The sequence below is a fragment of the Stenella coeruleoalba genome (genome assembly GCF_951394435.1).
Source record: "Stenella coeruleoalba genome assembly, chromosome: 11".
NCBI classification, from domain to species: Eukaryota; Metazoa; Chordata; class Mammalia; order Artiodactyla; family Delphinidae; genus Stenella; species Stenella coeruleoalba.
Window position 1 is genome coordinate 50261331 of NC_137157.1, and position 18196 is coordinate 50279526.

General features: G+C 37.5%; 1 protein-coding gene across 3 annotated transcripts in view; it reads right to left on the minus strand.

Annotated features, from left to right (window-relative positions):
- Nucleotides 1–18196, minus strand: part of HELB (DNA helicase B) — a 47031-nt gene that overhangs the window by 13621 nt on the left and 15214 nt on the right. For 2 of the 3 annotated variants that reach the window (XM_079935860.1, XM_079935859.1), the window contains exons 5-11: nt 17082–17259; nt 15536–15677; nt 12750–12904; nt 9301–9382; nt 8385–8444; nt 7010–7238; nt 6046–6189 (exon numbers count right to left, since the gene is read on the minus strand). In XM_079935860.1, coding sequence (XP_079791986.1) covers nt 6046–6189; nt 7010–7238; nt 8385–8444; nt 9301–9382; nt 12750–12904; nt 15536–15677; nt 17082–17259 — 990 coding nt within the window. Of the gene's footprint in view, nt 1–5111; nt 5173–6045; nt 6190–7009; nt 7239–8384; nt 8445–9300; nt 9383–12749; nt 12905–15535; nt 15678–17081; nt 17260–18196 lie in introns of those variants that run through there. The other variant, XM_079935861.1, reaches the window with a different exon arrangement.

Below are 18196 nucleotides of genomic sequence, written 5' to 3' on the forward strand. Positions count from 1 at the left end.
AGGCCGGATGGTCTCTATGGCAACCACTCTGTTCTTCCTTTGTAGTGCAAGGGAAGCCACAACCAGTATGTAAATGAATGTGGGACTGGGTTCCAATAAAAATGTATCTACCAAAACAGGTGGTGGACCAGATTTGCCTACCATATTGGATAACACAGTCCTAGAAGGCCCCAGGAGGTGACCTGGCCCACATCACTCCTCTAACCTCATCTCCTGTCACTCTCCCACACTGGCCTCCTTGCTGTTCCTGTTTCTCAAACCTGCTGGACAGCCTCTCCCACCTTAGAACTTTGGCCTTGGCTATTCTCTCTACCTAGAATGCTCTTGTTCCAGATATTCACATGGTTTAACTTCATGACCTCCTTCAAACCTTTGCTCAGATGCCACCTTGTCAGTGAGGCCTACCCTGACACCTATTTAAAATTACAACTGCACCTCACCCCCACCCCTTTTCCATAGCATTTACCACCTTCTCACATAATACATAGTTTACTTATTTTTTTCAATTACATCTGTCTCTATCCTCTTCCTTACCAAATATAATCCTCATAATGTCAAGTATCATTGACTATTTCATGGACTGACCTATTACCAAGCACAGAGAAGAGAGTCTGACTCAATACATTTTTGTTGAGCTCAACTGAACTTGAAGAACAAACTATACTGATAGAAGACAACAATCACAAATGTTCTCAGAGGTAAGAGACATTATTTCAACCATGAAATAAGAGCCAGATTCAATGAAAAGAACATTGCAAGATATCTACTCCAATCTCCACCCAGTAGTAATAAAAACCCTTCACTACTTATTTGTCTAGAAATGCAACAGAAAAACTGGATTATAAATCTGAAGAAATCAATAGAGCAAAACATTAATGAGCTGGAAAATAGGAGATCTGATAAGAAATTCAGGTAACCAGTTCTGGAGGTCCAATATCCATACAGTAGAAGTTCTAGAAAGAAAAAACAGAGAAATCTGAGGATGAGATAATGAAATTATTTAAGAAAATTTCCCAAAATTGAAGAGTATGAGTTTCCAGAATTCCAGAGTCCCCATCATAAAAATCCATGGGAGAAATTTCTCCCAGATCTCACAGCTAGGAATATTTGCCCTTCTCAACAACTGTTTGTTTGTTCATTTACTTTAACCTAGTAGACAAAGTCAACTGACTGCTTCTCTCTTCGCTTTGGGAACTTTGGCCTTAAGGGAACTTAAAAGCTGAATCTGCAGTCTACATTAACACGCAAATAGGACAGTATGCACATCAGCATTCAATCCACTCTTGGCAGTAATCCTTTTATCATGTTTAACTTTATTTTCCACTTGACATGCATTTTTCTTTTTAAATAAATTTATTTATTTTTGGCTGCGTTGGGTCTTCATTGCTGCACAAGGGCTTTCCCTAGTTGCAGTGAATGGGGGCTACTTTTCATTGTGGTGCACGGGCTTCTCATTGTGGTGGCTTCTCTTGTTACAGGGCATGGGCTCTAGGCGTGCAGTCTTCAGTAGTTGTGCCACGTGGGCTCAGTAGTTGTGGCTTGTGGCACCTAGAGCACAGGCTCAGTAGCTGTGGTGCACGGGCTTAGTTGCTCTGCGACATGTGGGATCTTCCCAGACCAGGGCTCAAACACCAGTGTCCCCTGCATTGGCAGGCGGATTCTTAACCACTGCACCACCAGGGAAGTCCCTGACATGCATTTCTTTATATTTTAAAAAAATCATGCTCAACTGTGGGCACTTTTTGTAAGCCATTTCAAATTCTTTCTGGAACTGAGGTGGGGTAAAGTTAATAAATAAAACACCATCCACTTTGGAAAAAAAACCCTATGCTAATTAATGTTTGCCTACTATTAAAGGATATAGTCTAACCTATAAAATTTTCTACATAAAAATGAAAGTGGGGGCTTCCCTGGTGGTGCAGTGGTTAAGAATCCACCTGCCAATGCAGGGGACACAGGTTCAAGCCCTGGTCTGGGAGGTTCCCACATGCCGCGGAGCAACTAAGCCCGTGCGCCACAACTAGTGAGCCTGTGAGCCACAACTACTGAAGCCTGCACTCCTAGAGCCTGTGCTCCGCAACAAGAGAAGCCACCACAATGAGAAGCCCATGCACTGCAATGAAGAGTAGCCCCCGCTCATCGCAACTAGAGGAAGCCCACACACAGCAACAAAGACCCAACGCAGCCAAAAATAAATAAATAAAATAAATTTATATTAAAAAAGAAAGAAAGTGGATGCAGCCTTGTCACCAAAACAACACAATGGCAGAGAGAGGAGTTCAAAACAATGAGATAAATAACAGAGCCACAAATAACTTGTGAGAATTAAAAAATATTAAAATAAAGTTGAAAAGCAAGTTGCAGCAAATGCAATGTGGTGTCCAGAATAAGATTCTAGAACAGAAAAAGGACATTAATGGACAAACTGGTGAAATCAAAATAAAGTGTATTTTTTAGTTAATAGTACTGTACCAATAGTAGTTTCTTAGTTTTGACAAATATACCATAGTTATATAAGATGCTAATATTAGGGAGGGCTGGGTGAAGGGTACACGGGAACTCTCTGTACTAACTTCCCAACTCTTCCATAAATCTAAAATTATTCCCAAATCAAAAGTAATTACCTCACAAGGGTAGAGGAAGGGGATACATTTATCAAAACCCATCCCACTTTGTAATTAAAATGTGTTTGTAAATTATACCCCAATAAAGTTGGTTAAATAAATAAAAAAGAAGTTGTAAAAATATATATAATCAATACAATACCATTTATGTAAAACTTGGTTACCTTGTTTCTATATGAACAGACAAATTCAAGTCAGAAATCACCTCTGAGGAGGGTCGGAAGGCCTGGGATGAGGGGAGGGCAAATGAGCCAGTTGCTTTGGGTACAAAACTTAAGAGGACACCAAGAAACTCAGCAATCAAGATAAATAAATTAAAAAAAATAAAAAACTCTCCAGAAAGTGGGCACAAAGGGAACATAACTCAACATAATAAAGGCCATATATGACAAACACAAAGCTAACATCATACTCAACGGTGAAAAGCTGAAAGCATTCCCTCTAAGATCAGGAACAAGACAAGGATACCCACCCTCGCCACTTTTATTAAACATAGTTTTGGAAGTCCTAGCCACAGCATCAGAGAAGAAAAACAAATAAAAGCAATCCAAATTGAAAAGGAAAAAGTAAGACTGTTATTATTTGCAAATGACATGACAGTATACATAGAAAATCCTAAAGATGCCACCAGAAAGCTACTAGAACTCATCAATGAATTCAGTAAAGCTGCAGGACACAAAATTAATATATGGAAATCTGTTACATTTCTATACACTAACAGTAAACTATCAGAAAGAGAAATTAGGAAACAATTCCATTTATAACCACTTCAGAAAGAATAAAATACCTAGGACCAAAAAGGAGGCAGAACACCTGTACTCCAAAAACTGTAAGACACTGATGAGAGAAATTGAAGACGACACAAACAGATGGAAAAATATACCATGTTCTTGGATTGAATCAATATTGTTAAAATGACCATATTACCCAAGGCAATCTACAGAGTCAATGTAATCCCTATCAAATTACCAGCATTTGGTAATTTGACATTTGTGACATTTTTCACAGAACTGGAACAAAAAATTTTTTAATTCGTATAGAAACACAAAAACCCAAAATAGCCAAAACAAGTTTGAGAAAGAAGAATGGAACTGAAGGAATCATGCTCCCTGACTTCAGACTATACTACAAAGCTACAGTCATCAAAACAGTATGGTACTGGCACAAAAAAAGACACAGATCAATCCAATAGGATAGAAAGCCCAGAAATAAACCCATGCACTTATGATCAATTAATCTATGACAACAGAGGCAAGAATATACAATGGAGAAAAGACAGTCTCTTCAATAAGTGGTGCTGGGAAAACTGGACAGCTACATGTAAAAGAACGAAATTAGAACATTCTCTAACACCATATACAAAAATAAACTCAAAACAGATTAAAGAGCTAAATATAAGACCAGATATTTTAAAACTCCTGGATGAAAACATAGGCAGAACACTCTTTGACATAAATCACAGCAATATTTTTGGGGATCCATCTCCTAGAGCAATGGAAAAAAAAGCAAAAATAAGCAAATGGGACCTCATTAAACTTAAAAGCTTTTGCACAGCAAAGGAAAGGATAAACAAAATGAAAAGACAACCTATGGACTGGGAAAAAATATTTGCAAACAATGCAACTGACAAGGGATTAATTTCCAAAACACACAAACAGCTCATACAGCTCAATTATCAAAAAAACAAACAACCCAATCAAAAATGAGCAGAAAACCTAAACAGACATTTCTCCAAAGACATACAGATGGCCAACAGGCACATGAAAAGATGCTCAACATTACTAATTATTAGAGAAATGCAAATCAGAACTACAATGAGGTATCACCTCACACCAGTCAGAATGGCCATCATCAAAAAGTCTACAAACAATAAATGCTGGAGAGGGTGTGGAGAAAAGGGAACCCTCCTACACTGTTGGTGGGAATGTAAATTGGTGCAGCCACTATAGAGAACAGTATGGAAGTTCCTCAAAAAACTAAAAATAGGGAATTCCCTGGCGGTTCAGTGGTTAGGACTTGCACGTTCACTGCTGAGGGTGTGGGTTCAATCCCTGGTCAGGGAACTGAGATCCCATAAGCCACACAGCATGGACAAAAAATAAAGTTACTTGCATTTTTTAAAAATTAAAAAAAAAAAACTAAAAATAGAATTACCATATGATCCAGCAATCCCACTCCTGGGCATCTATCCAGAGAAAACTCTAATTTGAAAAGATACATGCACCCCAATGTTCACAGCAGCACTACTTACAATAGCCAAGACATGGAAACAACCTAAATGTGAATCGACACATGAATGGATAAGGAAGACGTGGTATGTGTGTGTGTGTGTGTGTGTGTGTGTGTGTGTATTTTATATATATATATATATATATATATATATATATAAAAAATACACACACACACACACACACACACAAACGGAATACTACTCAGCCATAAAAAAGAATGAAATAGGGAATTCCCTGGCGGTCCAGTGGTTAGGACTCGGTGCTTTCACTGTCGGGCCTGGGTTCAATCCTTAGTCAGGTAACTAAGATCCCACAAGCTGCACGATGCGGCCAAAAAAAAAAAAAAGAAAAAGGAATGAAATAATGCCTTTGCAGCAACATGGATGGACCTAGAAATTACCATACTAAGTGAACTGAGTCAGAGAAAGACAAGTATATGATATCACTTACATGTGGTATCTAAAAAAAATGATACAAATGAACTTATTTACAAAACAGAAACAGTCTCACAGACATAGAAAACAAACTTATGGTTACCAAAGGGGGAAAGGAAGGGGTGGGGAGGGATAAATTAGGGATTTTGAATTAACAGATACACTCTACTATATATAAAATAAACAACAAGGACCTTCTATATCGCACAGGGCACTACTGATATATTCAATATCTTGTAATAACCAATAATGGAAAAGAATCTGAAAATATATATCCATATATATTTACACGTATAACTGCATCACTTTTGTGTACACCTGAAACATTGTAAGTCAACTATATTTCAATTTAAGAAAATAATTTAAAAGTTAAAATTTAGAGCAAAAAAGATCCACAATGAACAAAATATCAAAATTTTAAATAAAGGCAAGATCAGTAAGAGTGCCATGCCAAGTGACACTGGAGACGGAAGCAAGAGGGAAATTCAGTTATTCTGGTCCTGACCGCTCTTTTCCTGGGAGACACGGGAAGGCCTGCAGGATGAGGCTTTAACTATGTCTTAGATCCAGAAAATAAAGACAGCTCTGAAGCAGAGAGTGCAAAACATTAGTGTCTGTACAGTAGTTTCTATACTTTCGTGTATTTTGTTTCCTAATTAAAAAAATAATAAAAGCAACAAAACTTAGGAAGAAAATAATGCAAGATACTCTATCTTGGCAAGCTATTTAAATTGCTTTATAAAAGTCCATTCTTACCTGAAAAGTGTGAATAGTTCTTGCCCATGCATGTTTTATGTTACAATATTGCATTAGTTTCCCAAAATCCACAGTTACTTCGAAGCCAGCCATATTATTAATGGTCAAAAATCTTTTCTTTCCAAAAGTTATATCAGTTTTATCCTGTCATCAAAACAAATAACTGTTTTGTATGTTTTCAAATATGTACACTGTAAAGGTCTGTTTTGGGGTTGAACATAAAATGCAAGCACCTTATAAATAAAATAGCATGTAGAATTGTTAAGAATTTCAAAAAGCTTAAAATCTATGCTTGAGCATCAACTGAATACAGACACACCCAAATATTTTAATAACCACAAATGGAAGTTTTTGGTGCTTGAAATTTAACCTTAATTTGACTCTTTGGAGAACAGTCTGTGTTGTCTTTCTTATTTTGAAGACTATACATTTCACTTCTTGCACTGACTATGTAAGTCTGCATGTATTTTTTGCAAAGAGTTTACTTTTCCTCACAGATTTTAAAGAATAAACTTGTAAGTTTAAAAGTGTATTTATACAATGAGGACAAATTCAAGGTGACCACTTCTATAGTTCCTACATTTACACAGCAACCAAGCAAGTGATGCTTTGTAAAATATAGTAAGTGTGTCACTTGTCCCTTGTTTTTGTTACTCAAGCACTTCAAACTTATTAAAAATGTTTCTTCACAAGGTCTTCCAGAACATGTAAGAGAAAGGAACACTTCCCAACTCACTTTATGAGGCCAGCATTAGTCAGACACCAAAAACAGACAAGATTATCACTAGAAAACTACAAACCAAGATCCCTCATGGACACAGATGCAAAAATCCTTAACAAAAAATTATAGAAGAAGAATGCCAGCTCTGATATGATTAAATTCTGAATCAATCCTCGGGCAATAAAAGAAAACTAAATCTATCCCTCATAGGTAAAAAGGTACTATTTTTCTGTTATCATTTACCTCTGTTATGAAAAATACTTCTCCATTGCAGAGTCGAATACCACTTTCAAAGTCATGCTTATTTTTAGCAAAACCATGAGGAGTACCATTAAAGTCTTCGCCACCGGCCTTTAGTTCATTATTTTGTTGGCTGTTGAAGGTATTTTCAGGGAGTAAGTCCGAGAGATACGCGTTCCTGGTACAACAAATTTTATCACCAACTCCAAATTCAAGTCTATTCTGATGGTTTCTGGGTTAGAAAATAATAATACAGCATCAGAGTTGGGAAAACCTCAATTTCATTTTCTTTAAGCATTGACTCTTACTCAGATCTGATCCAGTTCTCAAAATTATTTCCACAGTCTCTTTACATCACTTTTGTTCTCCAAAGATCAACAAGAAATCAGGCTCCCTCAGTTGTGGTCTATCTACACTTTCTGCAGCACCTCAAACTCAGTGACATTTCCCAGTCGAATTTTTTCAAAGTTAGAAATCTTGGCATAAAGGCTGATGTCTCTCTTTGCCTTTATATTACAAAAGTTACCAAAAATCTTATTGACTCTACCTTTTAAATTCATCCTCTCCTCTCCAATCTCTCTAATCACTACCCCAATTCAAGTCTTACAGCACTTACACATATTGCTATTGTAGTAATTATATTATCAGAATAATAGCAGCAAATCAAATAAGTGCTGGTGATAATACCAGTTACCGTGGTAAGTGCTTTAGGTATATTATTTCATTACATCCTTACTACAACTTTATGAGGGAAATTCTGGGTAAGTGTCCTCTTTTACATACATACAAAGGTGAAATTACCTGCCCAAGATCACAGTTACTGTGACCCAGACTGGATGGCCCCAAACTTATGCTTTTCAACCCTTTGTTGGGCTACCTATCATGGGTTTTTTTGTCTTTCCTCAATAAACAGGGAGCTCCTCTTGTAATTTACACTTCTCTGGGTTCTCTGCACTTAATAAAAAGTAGGTATTGATAAATGCCAGAGAAGTGAGTTAGTCTGTCCTACGTGTGAATAGAGTGGCTTTTCCATGCTCCTTTTTCCCTGATAAAAGTCCACCTAAGGTGCTCTCTGTAGGCACCCTATTGCTAAGGTTCTTGTACACATTCCACACACATTCTAATTTGAAAAATTGCCCTGAATTCTCCACACTCAACTTGGAGAAGCTAGAGGTAGGAAACCACAGGGACAATTTTATTCTTTATTTTTCTTATTACCCTGATTACCGAATAGTCAATTCCTAAGGATATATATTATATTTAATTGAAGATATCATTTGACTTCACAAAGGAGAAAAAAGATTTTAAAATATGCGGCTACAGTGATAAATGTCAAAACAAACAAAAGTATGGCGAATCCAGGAAGCACTGTCCTTACTTGATTAGACGGCCCGTGTAGTGCTTGCAACAGCAGGTGTTGATCACGTCACAGTCCTGCCTGGAACACAGAAAAATACAAGGGTCACCTTAATGGAACCTTTTTTGTGTGGATTTCTGTTACCAACAATTATGAGATACTGGATTTTATCAAAAGTTTCCAGGACTGGGACTTCCCTGGTGGTCCAGTGGTAAAGAATCTGCCTTGCAATGCAGGGGACATAGGCTCAAACCCTGGTAGGGGAACTAAGATCCCACATGCCACGGGGCAACTAAGCCCACGTGCCACAACTACTGAGCTCACTCGCCTCAACTAGAGCCCGCGTACCATAAACTACAGAGCCCACGTGCTCCGGAGCCTGCGCACCACACTAGAGAGAGGAAACCCACACGCCACAACTAGAGAGAAGCCCACGCACCACAACGAACAGCCCGCACGCCGCAACTAAGACCCGACACAGCCAAAAATAAAATAAAAATAAATAAATAAATCTTTTTAAAAAAAAAAGTTTCTAGGACTTTCTCCAGGAAAAGTATTTTGTAATTTTGATCTTAACCCTTTCTTCCACTCAGATTTCCTATGAGTTACCAAATATAATATTTGGTAGAAAGAGCACCTCTTTAGGGAATTCCCTGGCAGTCCAGTTGTTAGGACTCAGCATTCTCACTGCCAAGGGCCTGGGTTCGATCCCTAGTCAGGGAACTAAGATCCCACAAGCTGCAAGGTGTGGCCAATAAAAAGAAAGAGCCCTCTTTAGAAACTGCCTTCTGCTGGACGTACCCAAGAAATACCTCAAAACAAGAGAGAGAATTCACAGTGATGAACTACCAGTCTCCCATTCCAACAGCACCTAGATTCATAAGGTATGAGATTTAAAAGCTTCATTAAAAACATCAAAATTTTGTAAATGCTTTACCTTCTAAATGCAATAAATTGTGATGTCTTTGCATCTTCTAGGTCCTTTTCTTTGAGTAAAGTACTAACTGCAGAATATAAATCTGATAATTCAAGAGAAAAAAGTTAACACAGCAAAGCACTAAATTATAACATTGTTTCAATGGAGAAACTACTTCAGAATTCCTGCTAAGGGGTCCAGGAAAACATCTCACCAAATGGGATACAAGTTCACCATGGGAGCATCAACCTCATTTGTTTCATCAGCCAGGAGCAAGAGAAAAGAGAATGAAGGTGACGGTTCCAGACGCTCTATCCTCAGTCACTAGCCAGGACAGCTCCTAATTCGTAATATCACCACTGCATATTTACTGATGGTTTGTCAATGCTGAATTTAAAGTATGAGCAAGAGGACAAAATATGTAACACAACTACTAACGTAAGACTTCTTTCTGTCTTAAGTTCTGGTGGTACTAGTGGTCATGAGTTATAATTTGAGAATCTATATGCTTTGCGTATGTGATTTCATCTTTAATCTTCACAATACTCACATGATGTATGTATTATTACATACAGGGCCGACATTTAGCTTTTACATACCAGTATAACATATGGAGATGTTTCTGTTTTAACTAGAAAGTAGCCACTCCCCAAACACCACAGTGCCCTCCCTCCCACCCCAGCCATGTCTTTCCTTCCTCCAGAGCCCCCAGATGTCCCCATGATTCAGCAACTAAAAGGTTAACCCTGACACAGGAAGGGCATCCATTCCAAGAGTGACCAGACCCTACCAGCTATTAAGTAGTTTAATTAGCACCACTGATTACATCCTTGTTACAACCTGAAACTGAGGCTCTTGGAAGTAAAAGAAATTTTCCAGTGGGGTAGTGTGACCAGCCTCCCTCTTTTAGAGCTCAGATTGTTGACAGTGATAATGTCCACTTACAGCTTGTCCTTTGCAGAGCACTGAGAAGCAGGCTTCCTCTAACCTCTCTCAGCAATGTTACAAATTGGGGAACATTTCTCAGGAGAGGCAGAAAAAATAAAAATTGGGGTAAAAACATTCCAGGCTTTTGGGTCCCTCGTAGCAGATAAATCACAAGGGAATGAAAAAGCCCTGATCCCTGCTCTAGGAAGACTGAATCAGTTGCTCGCTGAGCCCTTCATTTTTCAGATGAAGGAAGGATTATCATTAAAAAAAGTCCAAGACTCAGCTCACCGCCAGCCAAGCCCCGCTTGCCAAAGGTCTCACAAAACACTGGTTTCTTTCACACGTACAGGATCACGCTGTTCTGCTCCTTGCTTTGTTCACTCTCTCTACATCTCCCAGATCAATACATACGCTGTACTTCATTGTTTCTAAGATACGCATTTTCCTCTCATATTTTAACATCTCTGGAATTCTAGCCCAGCTACGAAGCCTGTCTTAGGCCTTTGTACCTTTCAATAATGGGAATAACTGAGTAATTTATTAAGAAACACTTATTACTTAAGTATTAAGGAATAACACTTAATTATTAACGAAAAAATACTATATGCCTCTCTAAGGAGTAATTTATTCAACTCTCTTAAAGAAGAGGCTCATTTTCCAGCTGAAGTTTGCAATTAAGATAGAAAACAGCTCCAGCTAAGCTCCACTACCATTCTGAAACAACTTTTTTTTTTAAGTACATTCTCGTTAATGTAAAGAATGGGTACCAGAAATAAAACTAAACATATTTTAGGTAGATCTAAATGGAGTGGCAAAGAAAGCCAGCTTCTTAACCATCTTAGTCTCATTTTCTTCATCTGTACTAATACCTACTATGAACTAAGTAAGCTGTGGAGAGAATAAACATTATCTATAAATTACTCACAACATGTATAATAAAAAACAAGTCAGGGCTTCCCTGGTGGTGCAGTGGTTGAGAGTCCGCCTGCCAATGCAGGCGACGCGGGTTCATGCCCAGGTCCGGGAAGATCCCACATGCCGCAGAGCGGCTGGGCCCATGAGCCACGGCCGCTGAGCCTGTGCGTCCGGAGCCTGTGCTCCGCAACGGGAGAGGCCACAACAGTGAGAGGCCCGCGTACCGCAGAAAAAAAAAAAAAAAAAACAAGTCAAAAAACAATACACAGCTTATAAACCAAATTATGTAAAACTAATATATGTCTGTGTATGGATATAATACGGTTTAAAAAGAGAAACTCCAAGCTCTTCCTATAGTTTAAAAAGAGAAACTCCAAGCTCCTCCTATAGACGTGACCTTTATGGGGTTGATTCAGGGGAAGAGGACAGGGGATGATTAAAGGAAATAATTTTTACTTCAAACACTTCCGTATCACTTGACTTTTGTTAAGGAATATAAACGATTTCTATAATAATTAAAAAAAAGCCAAAAAGGCATTTATAGAATCCTATTATTACATGAGCTCATTTAAAAAAAGAATAATGTAACATGTGAATGAACACTAACCCACAGGAACTGAGATGGGGACACACAAAGGAGGACAGGCTTACAGATAAAGCTGAAGGTCAATTTCACATGCAGAGTGAACGCTGCTAAGGAGGAAGGATATACCTTGAAGAACTGTGGCAACTACAATAAATCCTCAATAAAAATCATTTAAATTTTCACTAATTCAATTCTGAGTAAACCACTATACAATTTAAAAAAGCTTGCTAAGTTAAGTTTATAATATAAAGATCAAATTGTTTAAATAAATAAATAAATTCAATTTAAATAAATTCATTTGGAGCAGATAATTTAATACCTATTATTCACAAAAAACTAACATTCATATAGTTCCTCAAAACCTACGAACGCCCTCAACCTTCACAACTGTCCCCCACGCACTGTCACTATGACTCCCATTTTACAAATAGTAGAGTGATGTGACATGGGTCGTACACATAAGGCAGAAGATTCCCTATCCCGTGCACTTCCTCAGCCCTGCCACGCTGTCATCCTAACACCCACAATTAGAAGTGATGCTTGTCCACTTTACTAGAAACAGAACTGTTAGGAACTCAGCTTGGCAAGAGTTTGACAGCCATTACTTTGTTTCACAGATGTACTCAAAACAACAAACGTAGTATTTACTTTTCCAGCAAATGTTGTACTTTTCCAGCAAATACTGTACCTTTACAGTATTTGCTGGAGAAGAAAAGCTTCATTCATTAAGACATGCTTTCTCCTGAATGAACCTGGATTACTTAGGGCTTCGCTTTATTTTAAACTAATCATCTACATCCACCTATTTACTCAACAAATATTTACTAAGCCCTGAGTATGCATGTGTCAAGAGCTTACTTCTTTACAAAATTCTAAAGTCATCTGCTTTTGATGATTAATAAATTATTTATTTTCAGTGCCTAACGTTTTGCTAGCAATATTTATCTTTACCATCAAATAAAATTATAACTAGTCATTTAATAACTATATTACAAAACTGAAATATTTAATCCTATATAACATAAAAGTTTATACTTACAAGAGTGATGATTACTTTTTGAGAACTGAGAACTGGCATCTTCTTCTGGGAGTCTAACAAAAATAAATGATTTATCTTGTATTGAGACAGGGAATGTTGGATCATCAGAGATATTCAGCTCTGCATCAAACGTTGGAAACTGGCGTCTCGAGATTCTTAAATAAAGGTAAAATAATACACTAACAGCATTAGCATCCAAAAATGTATCTTCACATATGAGCAGAGATAATGTCATTACAAGAATTAATATCTGTGAATAGGTCATAAATAGGGTAAAAGGGCTACCCATATATGCATTATAAATAGTAAATGAGTTTCAAAATACACTTAACTAGACCATAATGTTACTTTTATCCATTAGTCCCCTACCCCTAGCACATTAAAAGCATTAGAAAAAATTGTCATGGAATTTACTAAGCAACATTCTGAGAACTTGACCTGCTTTTCTCCAGACTACTAAAGAACCGTACCAGGTAGGTATTATCCTCATTTCACAGGTGAGCGACATGAGGCTTAGTTAACTACAGTGGGGTCGTCCAAGATCACAGAGGTAAAAAGTGGGGTAGCTAGGAGGGAAATTTGGGGCCACTGGGCTCCATATTCCTTTCTATTTAAATTAATTTGAACTCTTTGGGGCCTTTTCCATACATTTACATCATACTCTTTCTTTTCTCCTTTCTTCTATATATATCATATATATGGTCTCATGTTCCCAGCTGAACCCAAGTATCCACATCTTCTCTTTGTTTCTGTTCCCTCATCATCATTCTTTTGTTCTTGTATTCCCCAAGACTAGCAAGTCATATCAGAAAGCACAGTAAAGGCCAAGGGCCTTGTCATACTAGAGTCCCTCCTTGGTTATTTGGAAGAAAACTGACACCCTGTAAAGACCTAACAGCAGCCTAGCTATCAAAGGAATAGTACCCTACTGTGTCATCTTTCAATCCTTCCCAACAGGGCTGGAAGGGAGGAAAGGAGAAAGAGGGAAGAACGCTGTCCCTGCTGGAACTAACCCAGATTTAATTTGGGGTACTGAGAAACACCATGGATTTCCATTTTGCTTCTGACCCCGGACATGTAACATACTTCTATCTCTAGAAGCTTTTCCGTGGTATCACTGGGATCCATCTGTCATTAAACACTTGGTGATGATGACCAAGAATGACCAAGAATAATGAAAGGAGCACAGCTCAGCCCAAAAGATATCGAAAGGGTTACTAAAAGGAATTCCTAAATTTCAGATAAAATTGAGTTCTAAGAAACCTAATGTGCTTTAGATTCTTCCAAGATTTCTAGACTTTAAAATGACCCATCATCCACCAACATTCCAAAACTGAGGTGGACTTTAGGTAGGAGCAGAAGAGTTATAGGTAAGAGTTATAGAAGAGTTATAGTTACACTTCCAACTGCATTATTTTTCTTAACGTCCCAGTACGAACCTATATCATCTACCCTATTCCTGTCCATTCTGCCTCTATACCCACTATCTTTTCCAGGGTAGATGGGGCAGGGAGATAGTAGGCTTTGAATATTCTAGTTTCTGCTGACATCCAACCAAGAAAATGTTTAAGCAACAAAAACTGCATCTTGTAGTCTAATACAATACCCTGTCCTGCTGAATATCTGAACCCAATAGCTACTGCAAAGACCTCCACATAAGCTAATAAGTTTTTCATCCATCATTAAAGAAATAAGAACTCTTCTGACAGAAAACAAGTCATCGTAAAGAAAGCACTTCTTTGAGCAAAATCTACCTTCCAATTTAATTCTACGTTATCCAGTAAGTCATTTTTTGTCCTCAAGTATAGTCAGAAATCTAGTTCCTGGTCCTAAGCCCCAGACGGATACACAGCAGGTCCAAGGGCAGGACAGACACACACAGAATGTTGTACAAAGAAGACCTAACGCAATGAAGTTTCAGGCTAAATTCGTGATCTCAGCAACAGTTCAGGACCTGTGCTAAATTTTTATTCAAATCAACTATAATCCTCTGCCACTCAGCTGACTGCCCCATGATCCCTATAATTCCCAAAATAACGGACAGTGATAAGGTAGAACCAAAATAATTCCATGCTGATACAGAAATAAAGCATGCACTACAGCCAATAAAGGGAAAATGAAACCTAAAACCAACCAAGAAACAAAAACAGCACCTTGTAAAAGAGAGTCAAAAACAAAGATAAATTTTGGCCCAATGAATAAAAAGTCTCTTAATATTCTGTGGTCCCATCACATCTATTACAGAGGATTACTCTAAAGGCTTATGCAAAGATTAAGGAAAGAGAAGGATTCTTTCCTACTTTAAGGAGAGTAATACGCCACAGGTGCCACCAGGATTCATCAAGGAGTAAAATACTTTTTTCTTTATCTTTTTCTTTTTTTTTTTTTTCCTGCTTTGGGCTCCCCTTATAAAAATTACACGAAATGTCTTCCCCAAGTCACCCTTGAACTCTAATTAATTCATTTCCAAGTCTCTGTTCCCCTTGGGTTTATTCTGGTCTCTAAGCCTGATGCAACTTTATTTCACATATATACTTTTAAAATCAGGAAAACACATTTATACTTAAATTTCAACACTAATTTATCTTGGATCAATAATGAAAAATACTTTGCTTTTCTAACTGTGGGACAAAAGGTATACATGTACCTGAAGGACAGAAAAGGTTTGCTAAAAGAGCATAGTGAACATACTGCACTGAATCACCCTAATTCAAAAGCTAATATTTTTTTTTACCTTTATTTCTAATACGACAGAGAGAAAATACAAAATTTTAGTTATAGTATACCTTGTAGCATTGTCCACAATTAGTTCAGATTCTGCTCTATGGTTTGTCTTTAGTTCAATAGCACAATTTCTTGACTTGAGAGTCTCAAAAAGATCTTTCAGCAAGTTACCAGGTTCAATACTGGGTAACTGTCTAATATCACCTAAAAGGGGGAAAAATACATAGAGTAGGTTTTATGTAACTGGGATCTGGAAATTTAGAAATTATTTTTATTTCTCCCTACTGATATATGCTATAATCATAAAGACTTACTCTGAGGAAAAAAGAAAAAAATCTTCGTTTAAAATTACTTAAGAACATTAAGTCTTCAAAAATATTCAACAACAACAATAGCAACAAAAACCATTCCAATTGGGCTTCCCTGGTGGCGCAGTGGTTGAGACTCCGCCTGCCGATGCAGGGGACACGGGTTCGTGCCCCGGTCCGGGAGGATCCCACATGCCGCGGAGCGGCTGGGCCCGTGAGCCATGGCCGCTGAGCCCGCGCGTCTGGAGCCTGTGCTCCGCAACGGGAGAGGCCACAACAGTGAGAGGCCCGCAAAAAAAAAAAAAAAAAAAAAAAAAAAAAACCATTCCAATTAAACAATGTAAGATAGAAAAAATAGTGATAACACAGTAAGGTAAAACATGAATTGAACTTTTTTCATATCTATAAACACAGGCAAACTGTTGGGGCATATATTTTCACCAACAGGTAAAGAAAAAAACAGGCCTTAGATATCTAGAATTTAGTCACTTATTCAATCTTGCTCAGTGTCTTACTAAACATGGAAAAATCTATGGCCTCAAATAAACTTAATGTACAAAATGCAAAATAAACAAACCCAGTGCATTTGATAATAAATTCCAGTAATGTAATGATAATATTTTGCTCTATTAAAAATCTTTTTACTTTAAACAAACAAGCAAACCTTAGAGAAAAGAGAAACTATTTTCTGGGTGGAAACTGAAAGCATGCTTAAGCTATTAATAAAATCAACTGCTTACACAATATCCTCAAATACCTAAAACAGTTATTTATAAATATATTGATTCTCTCATTGCAATTCTATTTTTTCCTCCATTAAAAAACATGGTCTACACATCGGTACTACCTAATAGCATCAAACTGAATCTCACCGGAATTGGAAAGGACTTGTGAGGCTGAGGAGGTCTAATGTGAATTACTAGCTTAAAATCATAAAATTACTTTTAAGTGGTCTATAATTCAGACTTTCTATTACTTCCAAATGATCTACATCCTGATTTACTCTGAGTCTGTGAGAATTTTACTATTTTAATAGTCACCATTTAGGTAATGACAGTAACTCCTCACAACTCTATTTCATTCACAACCTAGCTTGCTGATATCCTGGCCAAAACAAAGAGCCACCCAAGCTGATAGAGAGGCTGGTCAGACTGAACTCAGAGTGGCTTCAGAGTGGGGTCTGAGAAATGGCTTCCCGTCTGTAGGATATGGATATTAAAACAGTGCAATGGTATAAAGAACGTACTAACCACAATAATTTGAACCAAACAATTAGGATACCAACAATATTTTAACTTACCAAGGATAATAAGCTTAGAAAGTTGGGAGTGCTCACACAGTAAATTTAAAACTGATTTAAAGATTCCGACAGATACCAAACTCCCTTCATCCACAACCAGAACTCTAACCGAAGAAAATTTCCATGGCATGTCCTTGGTCATTGTTTTTGTCTCCCATAAGTAGAAGCTATAATTGACCTACAAGCAAAGTATGGCATTTTTAAATTCGGGTTATAAAATTTACCAAAAAAAAAAAAATTGTTTTTAACAACATATTCTTTTAAAACAAAACTCTTAAGTGGGGAAGGGACAGGGAGGATGTACATAGAGTAACATAGGGAAACAGACTAAAGAAATAGAGAACACAAAAGTTATAGGATGAATCCCAGAAAAGACAGATGAAATAGTTCAAAACATTGCTTCCTAGGGAGTACTTGGTGTGTTTAACAAGCTTCTCACACAGCACCATTCCACTGCAAGAATCCCAACTGTCCTCTTATCACTCTTATCAGACAGAACTCCCTATTGTTTTCTACCCCCAAATAAACCTTCTCTTGGCCTTCTGAGATGGCCCAAACACTTAAGCCCCTCTCTTCTCCAACTGTAATACTCCATTCTGGAAATTAGGGGGTGCCTGCCCAAACTAACTATGAAAATACTACTTTTTCTCCTAGTATTCTAAACTCCCTTACTTCCCCAACATTGAAAAAACCACCACCAAGACAACTAAAAAAACTATTTATTACAGGGGTAATAATATTTACTATTTAAAAAAACACAGAAGAGGGAAACATTTTTTTGTAAAATTACAACCAGAGAATGTTAAATATTTTGTTGTATACCATTCCACAAATGTTTCTATGTTGCATGCATATATCTATATATGCTCACTTACACTAAAAAATTATTTGCATTTTTTTCTGCTAAACCCGGTATCCCTAGCCCAAGGATGATAAATAAGTGGCCTAAGTGCCACCTCAATGCCTCTCCTGTGCCCTTACACTCTTTCCTGAGCCTAAACATGGCTTCAGAAATGTCCTCCCAGCATCCCAACCTGATATTAGGATACTACCAATTGATCAGAGTTGGAACTTAAGATGAAATTTAGTAATGATCCCTCTCTGGCCTCTCCTTT